The following is a 26,262-nucleotide window of genomic DNA, read 5'->3' on the forward strand; positions in this document are numbered from 1 at the left end:
GGGGCTATAAAAGCATAGAAAGGCGCTATACAAGTATAAGACCATTTACCATTCAGGTCATGTGCCAGATGACGGGCCTCCACAGCGGTGGGGGGGGTTCTATAGCCAGTGATGGTTTTCAGGCTCCCCCACACAGACGAGGGGTCGTTGGCTGAAACCTGAGCTTTCAGCTTTTCAGAGTAGCTCCTCTTTGCAGCTCTGATCTCCCTTGTCAGTGTGTTCCTTGCCTGGCTGTAAAGAGTCCTGTCCCCACACCTGTAGGCCTCCTCCTTGGCACAACGAAGCTGCTGGCTGTAAACCAGGGCATGTTGTTTTTGTACGTGCAGAAGGTCTTTTTGGGCACACACCCTTCCTCACAGAAACTGTTATAAGATGTCACAGTGTCAGTGAGTTCATCCAGGTCTGTAGCTGCAGTCTCAAATACACTCCAGTCTGTGCAGTCAAAGCAGGCCTGTAGCTCTGACTTAGCCTCCTCAGTCCAGCTCTTCACTGTTTTGACTACAGGCTTCGCAGCTTTAAGTTTCTGCCTATAAGTTGGAAGAAGATGGACCGTGCAGTGATCGGAGAGTTTCAGGGCTGTACGGGGGACAGAGTGATAGCACCTAGTTTGGGGCTGGCTGTTTAGCCCCAGGGAATGTTGGCTTTCAAGGAGAGCACAGAGGTGTAAATGTTTGAAGTGGAGCCATTTCTTCACACCTTCTGACTGTCACTCTAAGCATGAGGGTCATAAAATCAAATACTTTAATGCTAAACTCATCAACAGATGTAAATTGTTGAACTATTCAAGACTGTTGTGGTCACAATACAGCTGCTAAGCTGTGGAGACAGTGGAATGTAAGAGCAAATGATTGCAACCACCATTTCAGCTGCTCAACTTCCCGTCTGTAGACTGACTCCTCCCGTCTGTAGGCTGACTCGTCATCATCTCGGATGAGACCAATGACTGTTGTGTCATCTGCAAACTAGAGGAGTTTGACAGAGGGTGCCTCCGAGATGCAGTCGTTGGGGGGGGGCAGGCCATTGAAAATGTGTTCTGATTTATGTTCTTCACACAAAATGAGCCAAGGCCATTTTTTTGAGCCTGAAAAAATAATTTCTTGTATCTTTTTTCTTTTGATAAAAAGATAAAACCGGTATTCCACATTTGGTGCTACAGTATCTCTATGGCAAGTCAAATAGATCTGATTCTAAGCATTTAAACCAAACTCTGGGGGAAATATGAGTTTTTGTGTAAGTAATATTGTTTTTAGTGCAGTGTTCCCTGCATTTAAATAGTGTTTTTATTTATTTATTTTTATTTAGACACCCAAATGTGAATAATAACTAAAGGGGATGATACTGCAAGTTGCCAATGCCTGTACCTTTGCTCCACTCAGTAAATACCATAAACTCTAAATAATAATACATCTAGCACCTGTAAATTCATCCTTTATTTATTAAATAAATAAAGGATGGATTATTTCACTGGATGGATTTAATTGGTGGAGCAGCTACCCAGTCATTCATTTTTGTTTTTTATCTTCCATGCAACATATCTGAAAATATTTAAAGTGTGCTGTATACATCTGCCAAAAGAAATGTTAAGAAAGCAAAGCAGGTAGGCAGAAGATCAGTGTTGTTAACTATGAAAGTAATATTAATATAAAATTATGTTTTTATATAGGTAGTATCAGAACTAATTCACATAAATAAGAATAAATGGTTTTGATGGCATTCTACATCATTCTAAAAGGCTATTTTATTGTTTGTTTTTTTAATACGTTCTTTATTACATATCTGCTTATACCAAAATCAATATTTTATAGTAATTTTGAGAGAAAATAATGCAATTTAACTTCCATTTCGATTTTTATTAATAGTTTTTGGATTAGACTTTATCACTGCACCCAGTAAGTTCTAATTCAACAAAATTCAGTTTAGCATATAACCAAATAGTACAAACAGTAGCAAAATAGAGCTTTATATAAAGGCTAAATCAGGCAAGGCAGTGCAGCTTTACTAAGGTACACCTGTACAATTGTATGCAGTTCAACATTTCCACCTTAACATCTGCATTTATGAAGCTGAAAAGGTTTCAGTCATGGTGATATTGTCATAAATGTATAAATTCAATTCTATGTTTATTATTGAGGTCACAGTTAAAGGTGGTGTTGTACTTTACATTCTGTTCAGAGGTATCTCTATATTATTGTCCTCCCCAGCTTACATACATGAGAGGGTCAGAATATTACAGTTACTACATATGAATGCAGTCGGTCTCCTATATAACCAGTTAATACCAGTATAGCAGATCAATGAGCCAGCAGCAGTAATAGTGCTGTACTGGTGATGCATTGTCATTATATACAGTATTACTGTGTCATTTATGTTGATTAGCACCTATATTCTAACAGATGACATTTCAGTGTACTGTCATTTATGTTTCCTCCAATGTTTGCCAACTGTATTTGAACAAATTTGGACCTGTTATAGTCAAAAGTTGCCCTTTGAACAGTTGAACAGTATCTCAGCAGTCAACATTCAATGTTTGTCTTAATGTAACACAAAGGGGCACATAGGGACAGAGCTGTACAACTATAGCTTGTGCTTTAAGTGTCTTATTTATTACGAAGCTGATTTTACAAAATGAGTAGAGTAGCTCAGCCCCATTGGGCCAGTGGGTAAGATGCTGGGTCCTTCAGCTAGTGATTGCAGGTGCAATCCACATCTGGAGTGATGTGTAGCTTAGATTCCTAAAATGTTTTTAATCTGTTACTGCCAAATGAGCAATGTGGGCCCTGGAAAAGGCTGATTTTCAAAATAAAAGCCCCCAGATGGTTACAGAAACTTAACAGGGCTTTGGGGTAGAATATTTTTTTAAAAGTAAACTCTCACAACAGTAGCAGAAAGTTACCAGGAGGCCCCTAAATAGTGTGTTTATACATACAGTTACAAAGGTTGAGTGTAGATGTACACCCTCCACACTTGCACGATTTGCACTTTGCACAAAAATAACTAAATATATTAAAAAAACATTCTTTTCAGACATATGATTTAACCACTAACAAATGGAAAATTACTCTGTGGCTTATGTATAGTTTTTTGTTTGTTTGTGTTTTGATGTTAACACACAGACAAATGCACTTTATATTGTATAAAGAATCTCTCTCTGCACTTAACGCTATAACTTAACATATCAATAATGTACTTATAAATGGTCATTTCTTATGAAACTTCATATGTGGCTGACTTATCCTGTGAGGTCTGTGACATACCGCTGACTACTGACATTAAGCAGAGTCATGCCGCGAGGCTTACTGTATGTGAAGGTCATGGTTTTCAGACAACAAACCAGTAATGCTGGACTTTTCTGTTGAAGTCAAAGGAAGCCCACCATTTTACATGTTTGGTTGGAAAAATGACAGAATAATAGCTCTGAATTATATTATTTGAGTATTTCCAGACAGGTTTTATTTGAAATAAAATATATAGATGTAAGGAAAGCAGGTATTTAGGCATAAAGACTAAATAACTGGTCATTAGTATAAAACAACCAGAGTCATACAGTCTGTGGGATCTGTTAGTTCATTTAGTGGCAGCAGAGATGTGGAGATGCCAGGTTCCTCCTCTGTTTCAAATGGAAAAATAGAGCAGGCATGTACATAGAAGAAACAGTAAGTTAAACGTTTTGAGGTTTGTGTTGTCTTTGCTCCTGACCAGATGCAGGACAGGGACATGTACCTATGCAGCATTAGCAGAAACATTTTCAGTGATTTAAAGCATTTGTGTTTGGTTTAACATTTTTGGGAGGGCAAGGAAGGGTATTTTATTATTTAATAAAAAAAAATTATTCCTATTTTCTTGCTTTACTTTATTCATGAAAGCTCTCTCATACAAATCAGAAACCAGGCACTCCCCCTAGCTGTACTGATAAACCTTTCTTTCACCTTTCCAGGACAGTGACGCTAGCACTGAGAAACAAGGCTGTGACAACTTGGCTTATGAGTATGGGAGCCAGAGTGAGCTCTACCCTCCACCCAAAACTGCTTCCAGAGTGACCTTTAAGCTCCTGGGACTCACCTCTGAGCACCAAGCCCAAGTCATTGACAGCAGAATCTCCAGCCTGAATGGAGTTCTTGGTATCAGCTTCTCTTTACCAAAAAAACTGGCAAAAGTGGACTATGATACCTCAATTATCACAACTAAAGAGATTGCCCAGGAGCTCTGGGCAACTGGGTATAGTGTGGAGTCAGCAGTGAAAATCATGGTGGAGGGTATGCACTGCCAGTCCTGTGTGCAGTCCATCGAAGGACAGATTGGTGAGCTGCCAGGGGTTTCACATATTCAGGTGTCTATTCAAGATGGTGCAGCACTGATTGTATTTCAGCCTGTCCTAGTTACAGAACAGGAGCTAAGAGACAAGATCGAGGACATGGGCTTTGATGCTACTTTATTTGCAGATGATCCATCTGGACAAGACATATGCTACTGGCAGAGGAAGATAAATTCATCAACACAGATTGTAACCATTTGGATTGTAGGGATGACTTGCTACTCTTGTGTGCAGTCCATAGAAGGGAGGGTGTCTCAGATGACAGGTGTGCAGTCAATAGCAGTGTCACTTAAGGAGGAAAAGGGAACAATAACCTTTGACCCCAGTCTCACAGAGCCGGAGCTGCTCAGGACAGCTATTGAGGACATGGGCTTTGATGCATCACTTGAAGGTAGGCACCAGTGTGAAATGTTTGTAATTATGTTTTGTTAATTCACTCTTCAATCTAAAGTTGTAAGTCAGAAAAGCTATGCCAAAGGTCAAGATAAACATTTCCAGAAATGATTGCTGTATGAGATCAGAGGGTTTATTTTGAGGAGGGAGAACGGGCAGCTTCTGCTTCATCGACACATTGTGATAGTGACAAGACAATGTGTCTCTGTGGTGAGGATACGGTGACCCAGATTGGGGCTTCAGCTAACAATTATTTACATCTTCTGTTAAAATGCAGTCAAACAATAGTGAAGAATTTTGTGTTAAAATGTCTTGCTTGCTTCCAACCAGTCTAGACCCCCAAGATAGTCAATTTACTGTCACAGACGGAAAGAAAATCAGTAAATGTTCTTATTCCAGAAGCAGGAAATGTCATTTTTACTTTAAAAATGATCTAATTGACTACTGGAATAATCTAATTGTTTCAGCTCTACCTCTTTATTAGAACACAGTGCATTCCTGGACTAATGGATCAAATGACACTTTTGTTGTGTATCTGATTTTTTACAGAAATAGGAAGCCTGGACTGATTCATCAGCCAGCATTAGCTCACTGCAGATATATCACTACTGATGTGTACTATCAGCCTTGTTTTATACTGACAAGTTTGGAATGGGGCATTTCACTTTTCCAACCTTAGTGCTTACTTTTGAGAGCAGTCTAACTTCAGCTACAACAGATTAAAAGATGATAGGTGTCAACCACAAGTGGTGTGTGGCAGAATGCCTTGAAATTTTCTTGCAAGTTTAAATTTTGTGGTTCTGTATTAGCCTATTAAATATACATGTACACAGGCAAGTGACTTAAACCTCTTGGTGGAAACACCTGTTTACAGAGGTGGAGAATTTATTTGACCAAACAGATGAGAACAATCTAGCAAACTAAGGTACTATTAGCTGAAAGATGACAGATGGGGGATGTGATAGCAATGAGTCACTTGATTAACTGTAACACAATAGCTGGAGCTGAGAGGCATCCATCTTTAGAGGCCCTCAGACAGCTTACGTTGCTATTATCCAAGCAGTGTATTCCATTTGACCCATGAATCCTTGTACATTACCATAGTCTGTTATTTATAACTTCATGCGTACTACCAAGGAAATCTACAGTTGGGGATATGTGGAAAAAAAAAGATCAGAGCTCAGTGGAACAGTATACTGTATAACTTGCATATAGTGCTTTGACGCACTAGGCCAACAGGACCTCAAATTCACCTCGCCTCAGTTTCCACCTGTTACCACTGAAAGTCTTCAGTGTGACTACAGCGCTCCTATAGCCAAGATGTGGAATTAACTCAGGCAGATTATGAGCAGATTCTTCAGATGTATCTTTTTTCATTTCAGCTGTCAAGGTCGAGCTAAGTTGAAGTTTTTGGCACTCAGAGGAAGTGGTGAAGATTTTTGTGCCATTTCTAACTTGTTTCATGCATGCCTACAACTCACCATAGAAGTTATATATTACCATATATCTTTAGAAATGTGCAGTTATGAAACTGTTTTAGAGCAGTGTTGGTTCAAGTTTATGGTCATTTTAGGGGCTGAGTTGTGTTAACAGAGAGGTGTAATATTTAGTCTACCAAAAGTAATGTAAAAAGGGTAACAGCTGTAACTGTACATATGTGTCATTATACGTCAAGATACTGACCCACAAAAATATCCATCAGTCTGCCTTTAAGCATCTCTGGATCCTGCCCATCTGTACTTTGTTCCTTTTTCTTATCAGAACTTGTACCAAGCATCCAGACACACGAAAAGTCCAGGCCTGTTCATTCCAGACCTTCTGACCTTTCTGACCTGCAGTCGTCCAGTAAGGCAGGAGTCAGCTATGGCACTGGATCCCAGGCAACGTCAACCAAATCTCCTGATAATAAAGTACAAAAATGCTTCATTTGTATAATGGGAATGACCTGTGCCTCCTGTGTGGCCAACATTGAAAGAAACCTGCTCAAACACAAGGGTATGATTGATTAAATATTCTTTTTATTTACCAATTTCTATATGGGGATGCAGAATTTGCATTATATGAAAAAAATCCCATGTTTAAACTGTATTAAAATGAAGCTCAAGTATGATTATTGACTTCCAGGAGTCATCTCAGTGTTAGTATCTCTGATGGCTGGAAAGGCAGAAGTGAAGTATGATTCAGACATCACAGACGCTGCTACTGTAACTCAGCTTATAGAAGACTTAGGTTTTGGTGCCAAACTGATAGAGGACAATGCAGTAACACATGGGAAACTGGACCTCACTGTAAGCCCTTAAAACAAAATGTGACAGCATTTTAAATAAAATATAATATCCCAAAATGCAGAAAAACAGTTTGCTATCTTTCACTTGTAGATAACTGGCATGACATGTGCATCATGTGTCCACAACATTGAGTCCAAACTCACTACAACCAAAGGGATCATTGGGGCCTCTGTTGCTCTCGCAACCAAAAAAGCACAGGTCCAATTTGACCCAGAGGAGCTTGGAGCTCGAGATATTATCAAGCTGATTCAGGTAATGATCACTTATTTTTTAAGTCAGTCATGAACTTTCTCTAGTTCAAATTTTTGAACTAGGCTTCTCATTCCAGAGCCTTGGATTTGAGGCCAGTTTGGTGAAGGCAGGCTTTGTCAACCACCTCGATCACACAGAAGAAATTCAACAGTAAGTGTCTGGTTTGAAATGATTCTAATCATCAGATTAAAAGGCTGTGTCACAACTAATAATTAGATTTTCAACAGAAATACTATTCTGCAGTCTGAACCTTTATTAACAAAACATTTATTAGTTCATTTGTTAGTTTGATATAGATTTAAATAAAACCTCACACTTAGGTATACTTTGGATGGTTTCAATCCATCCACCTCTGGAGTGTTGGCCCAGTACACTTCAGCACCACTCTGCTACAAATCACCCCAGATGTGACTCAAATCCACAATCCCCAGCTAAGGAAGCCTTATCCATTAGGCGACTGGGGCTGCTAAAGTGTTCTGTTTCTGCAGTCTGAGTGGCCACACCAAAGAGTGTCATCAAAGCTGTCATACCATAACCATACAGCTATCAGTACTGGTCGCATATTGTTTTGTTAAAAACGCCTCTCCGTTGTGTGTTACTTGTGACCGGGCCAATATACAGGCCTATGCAACCCAGACACTAATAAGTTTTAGTAGCTCTCAAAAAATATTATCCCTCCTGTTTCAAGAGGTCAAATTCATACAAACTCTACAAATACTGGGTTACCACACACAGATAAGTCTGCAAACGCACAGAGACGTTGGGTTTGTCCACAAAAATAAGAATTTATTTGAGTCACTAAATAAGTTAACAGTGAAACAATGTTTAAAAAAGGCCTAACCCCAGAAGCTAAAATACTATGCTTAAGAAGAAGTTACTCCCCACTCAATAAATACAGTGCAGAACAGCAATAAGAAATGGTCAGGGGTCTACAGGTTAGAAAAGACCCATAGATAAACATCACAACAATCCATACCAAACCAAACGTAGGAGGGTCTTGCCTCCCTCCACCTCAAACCATTTATATACGGCTCATACACAATAAAACTTGGGTACTATACAAGGAATAGGAAATGTTATGCTGAGTAAGCTTCTTAACATTAAAGCACACAAAACAAAAATAAGCAAAGGTAAGCAAAGCAAATGAGGCAAAGCAAAGTGTTACGTAAGCAAAGCAAAGCAGCAGTGGCTATCACTCCTGCAACAAGTAAAGCTACTGTTAATAAACAGCGTAAATACATTGAAACAATTAAAACCAACAGCACTACAGGTTACCTTGGCTGCACGTCACCCTAGCACAACATGTGCAATGGACGCCAGCTTCTGCAGGATCACGCTTACATTTATCACCCCTGGAGAGCATACGGTAATCCCCCAAACAATCTACAGACGAAACGAACTGATTAAGCACTTTACCCCGCAACAGATATACAGTCAGTTCGTTGGACATACCTCAAGTGGAAAGCAGGACACAGATCAATGGAGGAAGATTCACTTCAAAACAATCACAGCGGCAACCAGTACAGGAATTGCTTATCGCATCAGCTTCTCCAGGGGTGGTATTTATAATATTTTATAATAATCATCCCAGCAAATTGTTCACCTGGCGATATAGGCGTGGCCAACCCGTCGGTTACACCTACCCACAATCCAGTTTCTGTTCCTTCTTCCTCTGCATCACTCTCCTTTGCCTCGGATCCCATTCTCAACAACTCCAAGAAATCACTCTGAAGACATCCAGGGCCAGTGGTCTGAATTGGTTTCAACATTGTTCGATGTACCTGCCGAAGATGGGCTAAATCATGTACAGGGGTCACTGAATACACCACCTTGCCTGGCTCAGGCACTCTCACCACTTGGTACACTGTAGAGCCCCAGACATCCTGAATTTTATTGTGGCCCCAAACAGACTGATCCTGTAAATAAACTTTCTGATGCACTACCAGTGGTTCATCACAGCCTTTAGCATCATGTCTCTCCTTCCTCTGTAGAGCAGCTGCCTCCATACGACCCTTTGCACTGCTAAACGCCACTTGAAGCCTCCACCAGTGTTCCCTGACCCAATCACAGACCATCCCTGATAATAGCTTTGGAACATTTCCTAAGAGAAAATCAACAGGTAAGTGAGGTTCCTGCCCAAACATAAGAAAGTGTGGGGATTCATCTGTTGACTGATGAATGGTGGTGTTATGAAGGGTTCGATTGAATCTCTCACACTGATCATTACCCTGAGGCCGATAAGGGGTGGCACGAGTCTTCTGTACCCCATATAGCTCACACAACTGCTGCACCAAAGCACTCTCAAAACTCCGGCCCTTGTCAGACGCATGGGGACTCTATATCGATAGAACCACTCCTTTATTAGCACTCTTGCTACAGTGGAAGCCTTCTGGTCCCTCGTAGGTACAGCCTGGGTAAACTTGGAAAAAACATCAGTCATTACCAACACAAGCTCAGTACCATCGCTGGAAGGCTCCAAAAAAGTGAAATCAAAGACCAAGATTTGATTTGGTCTGGCTGCCAGCAGGTGGCCCATAGGTGCTCTGTTCTCCGGGTGTGTTGCCTTAGCCAAGTTACAACGCTCACACTTTTGACACCAGTTCTTTATCTCCCGGTCCATCCCAGGCCAGTAACACCTCTGCTTCACGAACTCAGTAGTCCACTCAATTTCTTGATGGCCATGGTTCTGGTGAAGCTGCTGCAGGACCTCCTCCTTCAAATTCTCTGGCAGAAGGAGCTGCCACACCTCTTCACCCCCATCTAGACGAAACAGCTGGTGATACAACAAATCCTCCTTCCATACAATACGGGCCCACTGACACAACAATCCATGCACTTGGTGTCAATCTCTCCCTTTCAGTCTGACTGGGCATTCTCTGACTGTCCCAAAAAGAGATAAAGGTGCTAATGGTGGGCCTGAAGATCAGATGTACAAGATGGAAGGGCTATCATTGCAGTCTGCTCAGCGTTTTGGTCCATGCACTTCCCCGTAGCCACCTGCAAAGCCACAGGTATCGCAGTCCCTGGGAGAGAAGATTCCATCATTTGCGATCCTGGAGCCACCAGCTGTCTTGAAAGTGCATCTGCATTCTTATTAATCCGGCCTGGCCAATAACGAATACTGTAATTGAAGGCAGATAGTTCAGCAACCCATCACTGTTCCGTAGCTCCTAATTTTGCAGTGTCTAGATGGCTTAATGGGTTATTATCAGTCCAAACGACACACTTTTGACCCCACAAATACTCCCTGAATTTTTCAGTCATGGCCCACTTCATAGCCAGAAACTTCAATTTCATAGAGCTATAGTTCTTCTTAGTTGGACATAAACTCCTGCTGGCATAAGCAACTGGTCTCACCTGGCCAGCCTGCTCCTGGGACAGTACAGCTCCCAAGCCATTATGGCTAACATCAACCTCCCAAGGGGAGAGAAAAGTTAGCAAAAGCCAGGGTTGGTGCACTTACAAACCGGGCCTTCAAATCTTGAAAGCTCTTTTCACAGTCCTCTGACCAAGACTCTCCCCATGAAACGTCCTGGCATTTCCGGGTCCTCAACCCAGATGACTGCGTCACCAGCCGATGAAGCAGGGCCGCCAACCTGGAGAAGCCCTCCACAAACCGCCTGTAGTAGCTGGCGAAAACCAGAAAAGACCCCAGGTCATTCGTATTGGTAGGGGGAGGACTTAGCCACCGCAGAGACTTTCCCTGGGTCAGTAGAGACTCCCCCCTCTGAAATCACATGGTCCAGATACTGCACCTCTTTCTTGAAGAAGAAACACTTCTCCAGCTTAGCCTGAAGTCCTTCCTGTTGCAGGCAGCTCAGCACTAAATCAAGTCGACTCAAATGCTCATCCACACTGGAGGAGAAGACAATGATGTCATCCAGATATATTAGCAATGACTGACAGTGCTGGGCTCCAAATAGTTGCTCCATCAAACGCTGGAAGGTACTGGGAGCATTGCACAATTCAAATGGCATCTGGTTAAACTCAAATAACCCAAACGGTGTGCAAAAAGCAGTCTTTGACTTGTCCTGCTCAGTTACTTGTACTTGATTATAACCACTAGCCAAATCCATGGTAGAAAACCACTTAGCCCCAGACAAGGCATCCAAAGACTCCTCAATCTGAGGGAGGAGAAAGGCATCCTTCCTGGTCTTGCGATTCAGCTGCTGGTAATCAACACACAGACGAAGGGTACCATCCTTCTTCCTAACAAGGACAATAGGAGAGGCATAGGGGCTACTACTCTCCCGGATAATCTGGGTCTCCAACAGTTGGCGTATATGTACTTTGACTGCCTCATAATCAAAGGGAGGTATACGCCTATATCGCTGTCGTACAGGTACATCATCTAACAGAGGGATATCATGAGAAATTAAGTTTGTGCAACCAAGGTCACCTTCAAACTCGGAGAACACAGACTCATGTTTCAACAACAAAGATATCACATTTCCCTGCTCTGCTTTTGATAGTACAGACAAATCGAGAGCTTTAATCTGCTCCTGCACTGAACTACCCTCTCTAACCTGGGAGTTAACAGCTGCAGGAAACTGCGCTGACTGACTCTGCAATTTGCTAAGCCCTGCAGGTAGGCTGACAACTTCAGCTTGAGTCAATAATCCCACTACAACCCGGGGATACAATGTAACTGGTGAACCACCAACATTCACAATTGGTATGTATACCGTTCCCCTAGCAACCCGCACCAAAGATGGTGAAAGGACAATAATCTCAGCCTCAACACGGACAAGACGAAGTAGATGATAGTGGACATGAGGAAGGAGAGGAGATCTCATCGGCCACTGTACATCTGGGGGCTTGAAGTGGAGAGGGTGAGCAGCTTCAAATACCTGGGTGTCCACATCAGTGAGGACCTCACTTGGACACTTAACACCACACAGCTGGTCAAGAAGGCCCAATGGCGGCTGTACTTCCTGAGGAGGCGGAGGAGGTTTGGCATGTTGCCTAGGATCCTTTGCAACTTCTACAGCTGCATCATTGAGAGCATCTTGACCAGCTGCATCACTGTCTGGTATGGCAGCACTACTGTTATGGACCGCAAGTGCCTGCAGAGAGTGGTAAAGACTGTGGAGAAGATCACCAGGACTCCACTGCCCTCTGTGCAGAGCATTTACTGTACCAACGCAGGGTGCGTAGGAAAGCTGCCTCCATCCTCAAAGATCCCATCCAACCCCAGCACGGACTGTTCACTTCTCTGCCCTCTGGCCGGAGGTTCAGAAGTGTGAAATGTAGGACCTCCAAAAACTCTTTCTTTCCCTCTGCCATCAGACTCCTAAACAGCTGAGGAGTTTGTTACCAGGAAATATGTCATGTACTGTTGACATTCTCAGTTTGCACATGAATAATTGCACATTGACTGTTGACTACTGCACATGCTGCTCCCATGCAGCATACATTCTCTTATTATATTCTTATATATTTTTATTATACTGCTGCATTTGCTGCTTAAAGTGCCTATTTATCTACTCTATATTTCATTTGTATTTTGTGGCATTCAGGTGGACAGCAAAGTAAGAATTTCATTGTACAGGGAAACACGTTTCCTAACTGTGCATATGACAAATAAACACTTTGACCTTGACCTTTGACCAAGTGTGTGGCATCTTCTTTCCATAATTTGACACATTTCTGGTGCCGTTCCAGGTGGAAGAAATCCTTCCTGCTCAGCCTTGTTTTTGGCTTGCCTGTCATGGGCCTCATGATCTACATGATGGTGATGGACAGCCAGCACCAGGAACACGGAGGCTCCATGCCCGAGGAGCAGAACCTGCTGCCGGGCCTCTCCCTCCTCAACTTGGCCTTCTTTCTGCTTTGTACACCTGTGCAGGTATGGAAACGTAACTGTTGGTTTTATTTTATTAGTTTTGTGCTAAATTCACATCACTAAGAAATTGGTGGCTGTGTTTCCCTTCTGGATGAATGTGACTGGGATTAGTTCCTTTATACATTAACAGTGTGAGAGCGTTGTAATAATCATACATACTGTACATACATTCAGGGCCTCTTTTAACATTTAATTGGGCTGTAGGATTAATGGGATTAATGATGATTGTTTTTTTTGGGCTTGTTTTTTTTTTTTGGCAGCACATGTTTGCCCTTCTACAAGTTTGTACATTGATAGTATAATGCATATCTTGGACAGTGGATAGCTCTTGCTGGGTGTTTGCATGCTCTTGCCTAAGAAATGCTGTTATAAAGTTCATTTCAGTTTTCTGCACAAACAAAAACAAAAAAAACAAGTAACGTTAAAAAGATGCCACAGTACTGCCCACTCTGTTTGACTGACAGCCTGACTGACCGACTGTTTCTTTCCTGCAGATCTTTGGAGGCCGATACTTCTACATCCAGGCATATCGCTCACTGAAACATCACACAGCCAACATGGACGTCCTTATTGTGTTAGCTACCTCTATCGCCTACATCTACTCCTGTGTGGTCCTTATTGTAGCCATGGCCGAACATGCCAGCCAGAGCCCTGTCACCTTTTTCGACACGCCGCCCATGCTCTTTGTGTTCATTGCTCTGGGGCGATGGCTGGAACATATTGCAAAGGTAGAAAAAATTAAATGAAAAATATAAATACTTGGTTTGAAAGTCATAGTCCTATTTACTACTACTTGTCACTTCATTGCTGTCTGACTGAAGTGGTGAAATGGACTATAACCCTGTAAACTATCAAGTCACATTAGTGTAATCTTCTAATGGTCTTTCAAAAACTAAAAATTGCAAATACACAGTCTAAAATAGTTTATCCTAGTAGCAACTTTAAGAGTAAAAAAAGAACAGTTTCAATCTTCTCATTAATTGTTTTTCCCAAATTGTTGAACCATTGCTTTAGAAGAATAATATGTAACTGTTCCCTTTGTACCTTTTATTCCAGGTCACCAGAGAAGCAGCTATACAATGTTTCGATGACATTTTGACTATTTTCATTAGTAAATCACATTGTTAGATTTTTAAATAATTAATTTCCATTTTATTGCATGAAATAAGTATTTGATACAATAGAAAAATAGAACTTATTTCATGCAATCAAATGGAAATTAATTATTTAAAAATCTAACAATGTGATTTACTAATGAAAATAGTCAAAATGTCATCGAAACATTGTATAGCTGCTTCTCTGGTGACCTGGAATAAAAGGTACAAAGGGAACAGTTACATATTATTCTTCTAAAGCAATGGTTCAACAATTTGGGAAAAACAATTAATGAGAAGATTGAAACTGTTCTTTTTTTACTCTTAAAGTTGCTACTAGGATAAACTATTTTAGACTGTGTATTTGCAATTTTTAGTTTTTGAAAGACCATTAGAAGATTACACTAATGTGACTTGATAGTTTACAGGGTTATAGTCCATTTCACCACTTCAGTCAGACAGCAATGAAGTGACAAGTAGTAGTAAATAGGACTATGACTTTCAAACCAAGTATTTATATTTTTCATTTAATTTTTTCTACCTTTGCAATATGTTCCAGCCATCGCCCCAGAGCAATGAACACAAAGAGCATGGGCGGCGTGTCGAAAAAGGTGACAGGGCTCTGGCTGGCATGTTCGGCCATGGCTACAATAAGGACCACACAGGAGTAGATGTAGGCGATAGAGGTAGCTAACACAATAAGGACGTCCATGTTGGCTGTGTGATGTTTCAGTGAGCGATATGCCTGGATGTAGAAGTATCGGCCTCCAAAGATCTGCAGGAAAGAAACAGTCGGTCAGTCAGGCTGTCAGTCAAACAGAGTGGGCAGTACTGTGGCATCTTTTTAACGTTACTTGTTTTTTTTGTTTTTGTTTGTGCAGAAAACTGAAATGAACTTTATAACAGCATTTCTTAGGCAAGGGCATGCAAACACCCAGCAAGAGCTATCCACTGTCCAAGATATGCATTATACTATCAATGTACAAACTTGTAGAAGGGCAAACATGTGCTGCCAAAAAAAAAAAACAAGCCCAAAAAAAACAATCATCATTAATCCCATTAATCCTACAGCCCAATTAAATGTTAAAAGAGGCCCTGAATGTATGTACAGTATGTATGATTATTACAACGCTCTCACACTGTTAATGTATAAAGGAACTAATCCCAGTCACATTCATCCAGAAGGGAACACAGCCACCAATTTCTTAGTGATGTGAATTTAGCACAAAACTAACACCAAGCTGTTTGCCTATTGTCCTGTAGCCCATCCCAGCCTTGTGCAGGTCTACAATTTTGTCCCTAGTGTCCTTAGACAGCTCTTTGGTCTTGCCCATATTGGAGAAGTTGGAGTCTGATAGACTGAGTGTGTGGACAGGTGTCTTTTATACAGGTAACGAGTTCAAACAGGTGCAATTAATACAGGCAATGAGTGGAGGATAGGAGGGCTTCTTAAAGACAAACTAACAGGTCTGTGAGAGCCAGAATTCTTGCTGGTTGGTAGGTGATCAAATACTTATTTCATGCAATAAAATGGAAATAAATATTTAAAAATCTAACAGTGTGTCTCCATTCCTAGAGTAAAACCTCAGCAGCTTTGGCAAAGTTGATTTCACTTCAAGCTACTGATGCCACTGTGGTCACATTAGGACCTGACCATGCCATACTCAGGTGAGTCACACAAGATACAACCAATAAATATATACCAAAATCATCCAAAAGCATTCATCTGGTTCACTTTGAAAAATTGATAAATTATCATCATCAGTCAGTGATATAGAAAAACAGTGCTAGAGATAGACATTTACAAAGCAACAACTCGCTGTATTTCATCACGGTATGTAACTATAAATGTATTCTTATGTTTCAGTGAGGAGCAGGTGGTGGTGGAGCTGGTCCAGCGAGGTGACATTGTCAAGGTCATTCCAGGAGGAAAATTCCCCGTTGATGGGAAAGTGATTGAGGGAAGCTCCATGGCGGATGAGTCTTTGATCACAGGTAGGAGAATCTGAAAACTGTTATGACTGTAACACCCTGCAAACAACTGCCATTGCATTCTGTTGACTGACATGATTTTATATTTGTGAGTAACAGTGATTTTGAATGCAGGATTTCAATTCAAATGTGCAGCAGTAGCAATAAAAATAATCCCAAGTCTTCATTAGATTATGATTAAATGGATATGTTAGCTGGCACCATTTACTGTAATTCAAAATCATAAAAGAAATAACATCTGATATTACAGTCATAAAGGATAATGTCATAATAAAACATCCAAAGAAAACCAAGGAAGGACTTTTTGAGTAAAACACGTGAAAGAATTTGTTTTGTTGCTTCTCTCCTTATACTTTTGTCAGGTGAGCCAATGTCTGTTAGTAAGAAGGTTGGTAGTTTGGTGATTGCTGGCTCCATCAATGCTCACGGAGCTCTTCTCGTGGAGGCCACTCATGTTGGTGCAGACACAACTTTGTCTCAAATCGTCAAACTGGTGGAAGAAGCCCAAACCTCTAAGGTCAGAGGCAGCTTGAACTTTATTTTTCAGATTTTCACTCTACTGTAGGTGACAGATGTATAGGGTCAAAAACTCTTGATTTGGAAAGAAAAGTATCCTACACACTGTTCGTCACTAGTACTCACAGTCAACATTGTCACTGATGTCACTTGTACTATAAAGACTTTCACCGTAGCCCTTTAATTTTTGCTATATTCAAAAGTCAAAAAGACTTATATAGTTACATACAGAAAATTGTTCAACTTTGAAATGCACTTTCAGACAGAAAAAAGTGTCTTCTTGATAATCTGGTTGTAGCTGTACAAAAATACTTGTACACTCACACACAAATGCACATTTCCTTACATTTCCAGTATTAACAGACGCACTAGGAGCATGAAGAGCAAAGATGTAATACAAGTATTCCAGCTTAAATATGGTGAGATGATTAGTTTCCATAAAAGTTAGCCTTGTTTTCTTGCAGTCCATTTACAGTACACTCTTCTGTGCTCCTGTTATTTAGGCCCCCATCCAGCAGTTTGCAGACAGGCTCAGTGGGTACTTTGTGCCCTTCATAGTTATCGTTTCTCTGCTAACACTGGTGGCCTGGCTGGCAGTCGGGTTTGTCCGCTTTGACATTGTGAAGGAGAACTTCCCGGTAGGTGAACACAAAAATGCTCATCTGCAAACAAAAGCAGCTTTCATAAAGATGTGATGTGCAGAGACAGCCATATGAGCATTATACTATCACTGTAGCAACTTGTTCTCCTCCTCGCAGGATTATAACCAGAACATCCCCAAAGCAGAAGTTATTGTTCGCTTCGCCTTCCAGGCCTCCATCACTGTTCTCTCTATCGCCTGCCCTTGTTCTCTTGGGCTTGCGACCCCGACAGCCGTGATGGTGGGGACAGGAGTTGGAGCTCAGAATGGGATCCTCATTAAAGGAGGCGAACCACTGGAGATGGCCCATAAGGCATGCACTGTACATCCATCAACTGACCTCTGATCACTGTTGTTGTTAGATTAATTCATGTGCTAATACTGTGTACTGCTATGTGGATACCAGAACAGAGTGTATCAGCCTCAAGATGTAAGTGATACCTGTTAATGTTTGGACCTAATACACGGTACAGTAAATGTAACCTCAGTGTGTTTCCTCCTCCTGTGTGCCTCATAACAAATTGCTGTCACTCCACAGTCAACAACTCGAATCATTTAATATCTAGTCTGTTTCCATTGTAATTAACATGTGACACCGTGTGGCATTTGTTACTGAAACACTCTTCTATATGACTCCATTTATTTGTGTTTGTTTTTTATTTTAATACAATAGTATCACCCGTTGGAAATGTATGGGTGCTTTGACATTTTCTGGGCACATTTACCCCCCACAGAGGAGGAAGCCTTAACACTCCACTCTATGATTAGTTCACATTCCACTGCTATAGAAAAATTCTTTGTGCCTATAATCCAGCAGCAAGGTCTTCAGTAATATTTCCTTGATCTTACAGATTTTTACAGCCTGCCCAGAATCATAAAATTCTACATTTCAACAGAATGCGCTGCCTAGAGCAGTGGACCTTTAACACAGAGTTGATCAAAACAAAACATAAAAACCAGATGGAGTTGAGATGGAAATGCGTTTTTGTGTTTCACTCCTTCCTAGATCAATGTGGTGATGTTTGATAAGACCGGCACCATTACAAACGGCGTGCCGCGAGTGACTCGTGTGTTGGTGCTGTGGGAAATGGCCCGTATGCCCCTGAGAAAGATCTTGGCACTAGTTGGGACAGCAGAGGCCAGCAGCGAGCACCCACTGGCCATGGCAGTCACTAAACACTGCAAAGAGGTGAGCAAAGGAGCCAGTTAGATGCACAGTGCTCCTTCTGGGCCATTCTGCCTTTGAATATATACAGTACATGTCTGCATTGGCATGAGCATTTGTCTGTTTTAAAATGTATTTCACAACCCAACTCTCTTTATCAGTTATTTTTGAGCAGTTTGTAACAGACAAAATTATCATGGTTAGAGGTTTTGTATGTGTACATAACAGACGCTGGGCTGTGACGTGCTGGGCTACTGCCAGGACTTCCAGGCGGTGCCTGGATGTGGGATAAGCTGCCGGGTTTTCAGTGTAGAACATCTGCTACAGCAGCAGAGTGAGGAGCGTTTCCTGCTGCCAGGAGCCACCACCAACGAAAGTAACCTGTTCTCTGCTGCTGAAGCTCCGCCTGCAGGTCTGATGTATTTCAGTTTCTGGCGTTCGCCTGTTTATTCTGAAGAGCAGCTTCAATACAAAGACAACAAGCTCTAAGCTGGTGTTGATTTAATCAGTTCCCACTTTGTCATTTTAGCTGCTGGAGATTAGGTGACTCTTAATAAAAAAAATAACCATCTGAAGGAGGCTGGTTAGCTCAGCTGGTTAGAGAGTGGTGCCATGAAGGTCAAGGTTTTGATCCCTGTACTGACCAGGGATTTGTTTTAGTACAGATGTGTGCTGTTTAACTCCTTTGGGTAAAAATGAAACACCATTGCAGGTCTTTGAATTTAAAGGTGGGGAATTTTGTTGCACACCAACCAAAATACACATTGTGTATATCCTAACAGAATGCTAGATCTCAAGTACATGAATGCATGTCCTTCCTCATAAAACACGCGTCTGAAACCTGCATTGTCCATGTCTGCCAGAAATCTTCTTCTTCCCAGCCTTTGTTAAGGCATTGCTGCATATCTTGGTGTGTTACCACCTTTCCATCAGTGTTAAATCATTAGCAGAAATGTGTATCGCATGGCCCATGTGAAAGTACATGTGCATCCTTGTGCATGTGGAAGAGACGAGCAGGTGCCTCACAAAAATATTAGCTCCATAGACAGTGCAACAAGAGGACCAAAACTCCACGTGGTACCTTTAATGTAAGAAATGGTGAGTTATTGAAAGAAATTTGAAGACTGCAGCAATTAACTTACTTTAAGGGCTCCCTTGAAAATGAGGTTGTAAATCTTAATGGGATCTCCCTGAGTAAATAAAGTCTAAGTAAAATAAAATGACTGCACCCAGGGATCATGAACATCATCCTGCCCTGCAGAACGATTTCAACTACAATATTTAACATGACCGCACAGAACAACAGATCAAACAAATTAAATGTATATTTTCTCTTTTTTTATTTGTGCTTCTGCTACTTGTTTTATTTCTTGAACATACGTATATGCGTTTTCTAGACCCGTGCTTGTAAATTAGTGAGGCTTTTGATTATATAGCATAGTATATAGAAACTCAGAATATACATTTTTACCCTCAAACTTGATTGGATTAAATACTTCCGTATCTCAGTAAGCTATTTTACCTTTTTTTTTTCTTTTTTCTTTTTTTACAGAAACAGTAATTAAATATTTTTCTTATAAGCTACACAAAATGATTTGCAGTTTTGCATTTCTGTGATGCAGGTTTTTCCATTAAAAACATGTCAGCTTTCCTTCAGATTTTACTTGTTGACATCCATTTTAATGACCTTTCTTTGCTTTTATCAGCACCATTTTACTCAGTGCTGATTGGTAATAGAGAGTGGATGAGGAGGAATGGCCACCACATTGGAGTAGATGTTGATGCCGCCATGTCCAGCCATGAAACAAAAGGACAGACAGCTATCCTGGTAGCTATAGATGGTGAGGATGGACTCTGCAAATGAGCAACAACTCTGACATTTACTTTTAGCTCTAGCCTTCAGTATATCCTACTTCTGCTGCAGGGGTGAAGCATTTGTGCCACATGGACTGTGTCTATGTTTTCTGTAGGTGTTTTGTGTGCCATGTTAGCCATTGCAGACACGGTGAAGGCAGAGTCAGCGTTAGCAGTGCATACACTCAACAACATGGGCATCAAGGTGGTTATGATAACAGGAGATAACAGACGCACAGCCAAAGCCATAGCCACACAGGTAAGACACACATTTATAAAAGATTCAGAAAAAAAAGCACCTGAATGTTGAGTATTTAATGAAATACCTGATTGTTGTTTAACCACAGGTGGGGATCAGGAAGGTGTTTGCAGAGGTGCTGCCTTCACATAAGGTGGCAAAAGTCCAGGAGCTGCAGGAACAAGGTCTGAGAGTTGCCATGGTGGGAGATGGTGTTAATGACTCACCCGCCCTCGCTCGGGCTGATGTCGGCATCGCCATCGGCACAGGCACTGATGTGGGGTTGTGTGGCTACCGAAGCCAGCCGATATCGTCCTGATTCGAGTAGGTGCAACACTGTGACTGACAGTGATACAGTAACATCTTCAAAACTGTCTGACTTGAAAGTTTTTACACTCTTTAGAATGACCTGCTGGATGTGGTGGCCAGTATCGAACTGTCAAAGAAGACGGTACGAAGGATAAAGATCAACTTTGTCTTTGCTCTGATCTACAACCTTTTAGGAATACCAGTCGCTGCAGGTGAGCACTGGTTGTATACTGACTAGCTCCTGAAGAATCAGATCTACAATAGCAACTAACTTCCATATCACCAATACAGGAAGTTATTATATAAACTGTAACACATAAACAATAGAAGCAGCAAAGTCAGATTGCAAACATGGAGCTTACTGAACTTTGTGTGTTTATTCAGTATATACTGCAGTGAGTAAACATAAAAAGCACTGATGTCCATGCATTCCTCTCCTCTGCTGGTCGTAGGTGTGTTCATGCCTGTTGGCCTTGTGCTGCAACCCTGGATGGGTTCGGCTGCGATGGCTGCCTCGTCTGTTTCAGTGGTTCTGTCTTCTCTACTGCTGAGAATGTGAGTCCACATATGTACCTTAAATGTCCATGATTTGAAGCAAATAATTTAATAATTGCTGTTAGTGTTACATTTGTTATCATTTGCTATTATCATTAGTAGAAAATTAAGAGTATATATTCAGAGACTATCAGAGAATCATTTAAACTAGAAACATACTGTATAAAACATCCCACAGGCTTCTTCTATCCAATCACATTTTTGAATGTCAAAGATGTGTTTTTAGGTTTACCTATAGATGCACTGCCCAACTGTTAGATGATTTTAGTAACAGGTTGTTTTTGACCACCAGTGGTGGGGGTCACTGCAGTGACAACATACCTGAAACCTTCAACCAGAGAGGGCAGTGAAACACTACTTTTCAGCACTGTCATTAGTTATGTTTTAACTTCATAAACTCACAATTGTGCCCATAAATTTCCCTTAATTTCTTTAAATATTTAACCATATTTCCCCCAAGCCATTTAATGTCACATGAATCTTAATTAAGTTCAGGTGGTTTAAATGCCATTTGTTGAAAAGGAATTTGTAAAGACGGAACCAGCAATGTGAGAAGAATATTTTAAGAGGTTAATTCAACCACTGTAAATGTCTACATCATCCAACAATGTGTGTATGAATCTTTAACTCTCCTGATATATCCTGTGATTTTTGCTGATGCTGCAGCATTTTATTTTTCTTCAATTGTATTATATTTTATATGAACATAACAACCACCTGTTTCCTCTAGGTACAAGAAAACCTCAGTGGAGCTGTATGAGGTGTGTACAAGAGGCCAAATGAAGAGCCTTCGGTCATCTCAGATCAGCACACATCTGGGTCTGGATGGCTGGCAACGCAGCCCAGTTTTTTCCTCTGGAGAACAGGTGAGCCAAGACAGCATCACCCCACTCGCCCCGTCCAGCCAGAGACCATTTATTAACTCTGGCCAGGAGCAGGAACGCTACTCCTTCCTGGACCACCAGACTACAGAAGACCTTAATTTGTAGAACGGGGAAAGGAAAGGAGGACTGAAGTTTTGTGCATAATATTTCTATGTATTTGTGTAAATAGACCAAATTAAATGTGCTTGGAAACGTCACTATTAAATGATCACTTTCTTTCAGAAAATGTCTGAAAATTAAGCCGCTAACACAAAGTGAAGTTTGACTGTACTTCTGAAGCATTTTGTTTTTCCTTCTTCATGCCAGATGCCACATGATGATACCACATGAATTAAACGTGAAACATAAAATAGGTTTTCTTATATGACATTCATATACATTCTGCAGCCTGCAAATGCACTTTTACAGTATACTTAACTCAAAGTAAAGTTACACATTGTTTGTTTGGATAACCTCCAGTTATTAATGATGCATCAGTTGATAGAGAAAAATCAACATTTTCTAGAACGTATCTTTGTGCTTTGATTATTCATCCAACTGCTCTGATTTTGTGCTTTGATTGGACATTTGACCTGTTGAGATGTAGAACTTTATATTGCTGTGTGATTTCTGTTTTTAAACAAAGCTTCACAGGTGTAAACTTCTCATGCTAAATATAGAAGTGAAGAAGTGGAGCACAGGTCTTCTAGACTTTTCTTTTACATGTATTTTGAGTGGTGCCAGGGGTAATCAATGGAGTGGATTAGTCAAATAACCTGATTCATGAGGCTAACCAGGAATAATCAGTTTCACATTTTTTGAGCTTAATCACATGTGAATAGATATTATAATAATAATAAACTTTATTTATAAAGCACTCTTCAACTCCGAAGAGCACAAAGTGCTGCAACGTGGGGCATACAGTGAGGAACAGAAGTATTTGAACACCCTGTGATTTTTGCAAGTTCTCCCACTTAGAAATCGTGGAGGGGTCTGAAATTCACATTGTAGGTGCATTCCCACTCTGAGAGACAGAATTAAAAAAAAAAAAGCGATAGCTCCTGAATTGAAAGCTTAGATCACTGTGCAGAGCCATTTTTCAGTCTGTTGCTCTAGTAGACTGGACCTCTAGGTCCACTCCAAGTTAGCTGCAGTCAGTAAGGTTATCCATTCTGAATTACCACAGTCAGTACAGTGAGAGCTCAACGATTTAAGCAACTTTTTAGTGAAACAAAACAAGAATGTATACAGATAAATATAGTGTGTACTTCTGAAAATGGTGCCCCCATACCAACATTTGATTTGATTTATTCTTTCAAGCATGTAAAGACAGTTGATATGTCAACACACATAATTTTACACATATCCAACAAATGCTAATCCAATATCAATTTGCTTATACCTAGTACATGCTTGAATGGAGTAGGAAGAAGTCAGACTTATCCAGTCCTACCCCCTGACATCATCTTACCATCATTGGTTTGCAAGCAGTGTCTCTACATAGATAATTTTGTTCTACACCACACAAGTAATATATTAAAGAATTATTACAGAGTATTAACATTCATACACCACACCCACAATGTTCCATCTAATTAATCATTAAGCCTGTTCTTGCTTATATCTTGATTGACACATACCTTTATATTTATGTTTAAACTTGTCAATTCTATTACTATTTTTTATGTCCGCGCTTAAATTATTCCATAGTTTTACCCCACTTATGGAAATACACAATCTTTAGCTCCCCCAATTTTCAATTGAAGTTCATTATCTAGTCTACGATTCCCAAATACCATAAATTTAGTTTTATCCAAATTCAGAGATAGTATATTACTATCACACCATTTCTTTATCTTCTCAAGTTCCTGTGAAACCCGTCCAGAGAGTTGCTGTAGGTTTTCACCCGATGCCCATATGGTAGTGTCATCAGCAAACAAAACCACTTTCACTAAATCAGAAACCTTGCATATATCATTAATGTATAATATAAATAATTTAGGTCCCAAAACAGAACCCTGAGGCACTCCACATACAATATCCAGCTCACTCGATTGGTATTCACCCAACTTCACAAATTGACGCCTCTGTGTCAAATAACTTCTAATCCAATTCAAAACCATTCCTCTGATCCCATATTTTTCTAACTTGTCCATTAATAATTCATGATTGATTGTGTCAAATGCTTTTTTAGGTCAATAAATATTCCTATCGTGTATTTCTTCTCATCCATAGCACTTGTTATGTCCTCCATCAGGTCAGTAATGGCCAAAGATGTCGATTGGTTCGTCCTAAAACCATATTGGCAATCAAAGAGGATTTTATGTCTAATCTAATCTGTTATGAAAGAGTTTTTCCAAGATTTTTGAAAATTGTGACAACAGAGAAATACACTGAATAACAGCATTTATATTTGTTTATTGGTGAACTTTAGAGGTTTTGGTGGATATAGTTTTAGACTTTGGGAGAGTCTTTAGGGTTGTTGCCTGATATGACTCACAAAATGTATAGACAATGGGAAAATATTTATCTCTATAATGAATAAGGGTTCAATATCAGTATAATGTGATTTTTTTTTCCTCAAGCTTTTTGAATGTTGCATCAAACATTAAAAGTCTTCAATTATGGACATATGTGAACTTGGACAAGAACCAGGACTGTCATGTTTCCATGGATTCAGTGCTTTACACTAAACTATTAGTAACATTTTTGGGAAATTAAGTACCATAAATGTTCCATTATGTTAATCATGTACCATTATATTGTTATGATGTGTGTGTGATTTGGACCCAAAATGCAGACGCAAGACTGGGACGAGGAGTGACTACAAAAAGGAGTTTAATAAATACTTCAAATCAAATCAAATCAAATTTCATTTGTATAGCGCCAAATCACAACTAAAGCCATCTCAGGACACTTTACATAGTAAGGTCTAGACCTTACTATTATCACTATTATTATAGAGGAAAACCCAACCAATCCCCCTTGAGCACCACTTGGTGACAGTGGGGAGGAAAAGCTCCCTTTAACAGAAGAACCCTCCGACAGACCCCGGCTCTTGGTGAGCGGCCTTCTGCCTCGACTGGTTGGGGTGAGTGGAAAGAGGAGAGAGAAAAGAAAAGAAAAGCAACAAGACACAACAAACAATCAAACACTGATCAGGTTGATATGCTGTTGACTGCTCATGCAACTGAGACACATTCACTGCACTCTGGTGATCCCCATTTCACTAATTGTGAGACTACTAGCACCAGTTTGCTGGATCACTGTTGAATTAGGTCAGTCATTTTTAAAGGGGTGAATATTTATACAATCATTTATTTCCCATTATATATTTTTATTTAATTGACATTACTTTGTAGAGACCTGTTTTCACTTTGACATTAAAGAGTTTTTTTTTTTCATCAAAAAAGCCTAATTATATTGACCATGAGTGATTTATAAAATCAATAAAAGAGTAAAACATCCGAGGGGTGAGTCCTTTTTATAGGCACTGTATAAAGAAAATATAATAGAGATTAATATAGAGCCTTGTGGTACTCCACAGGAGATGGGTGTAGAGGAAGAGCAGACTTAATCAATTTTAACTAAGGTTGATCTGTCTTGGTGGTAGGAGGTAAACCACTGAAGCCCAGTTCCTGAATGCCCACAACATGCTTAAGGCATGTTGGAAAAGGATGATGTGACTGATTGCGTTGAAAGCAGCAGAGCTGACTATGGTGTACCACTATGGTGCATCCTAAAACCTAATTGATACTGTACGTATTTGTCCTGGATGCTACATTTGTCCAAGTAGGAGCTTAGTTAAGAGAAAACAGCTTCTTAAAGAAGTGCATCCGCCTTTTGTTAGTACAACAGGGAGAGGGGTATCTGTGGAACATGAGCGACATGTTTTTATGTGGTACACAGTAGTGGCATATGCCAGTATGCCAACAATGAGTAACAT

General features: G+C 40.5%; 1 protein-coding gene across 1 annotated transcript in view; it reads left to right on the forward strand.

Moving 5' to 3' along the window:
* Positions 1-22,940, forward strand: part of atp7b (ATPase copper transporting beta) — a 27,112-nt gene extending 4,172 nt beyond the window's left edge. Inside the window, 21 exon segments of the mRNA XM_020615261.1 lie at positions 3,935-4,703; positions 6,467-6,700; positions 6,830-6,993; positions 7,084-7,245; positions 7,322-7,395; positions 12,910-13,093; positions 13,585-13,818; positions 15,761-15,852; positions 16,052-16,179; positions 16,539-16,693; positions 17,196-17,330; positions 17,451-17,645; positions 18,339-18,521; positions 18,726-18,909; positions 20,204-20,338; positions 20,468-20,610; positions 20,699-20,875; positions 20,878-20,913; positions 20,993-21,110; positions 21,351-21,453; positions 22,184-22,940. Coding sequence (XP_020470917.1) covers positions 3,935-4,703; positions 6,467-6,700; positions 6,830-6,993; positions 7,084-7,245; positions 7,322-7,395; positions 12,910-13,093; positions 13,585-13,818; positions 15,761-15,852; positions 16,052-16,179; positions 16,539-16,693; positions 17,196-17,330; positions 17,451-17,645; positions 18,339-18,521; positions 18,726-18,909; positions 20,204-20,338; positions 20,468-20,610; positions 20,699-20,875; positions 20,878-20,913; positions 20,993-21,110; positions 21,351-21,453; positions 22,184-22,442 — 3,864 coding nt within the window. The 3' untranslated portion in view covers positions 22,443-22,940.
* Positions 22,941-26,262: the final 3,322 nt, after the last annotated feature.

This window comes from Monopterus albus, unplaced genomic scaffold (assembly GCF_001952655.1).
Source record: "Monopterus albus unplaced genomic scaffold, M_albus_1.0 scaffold161.1, whole genome shotgun sequence".
In the NCBI taxonomy this organism is placed as follows: domain Eukaryota; kingdom Metazoa; phylum Chordata; class Actinopteri; order Synbranchiformes; family Synbranchidae; genus Monopterus; species Monopterus albus.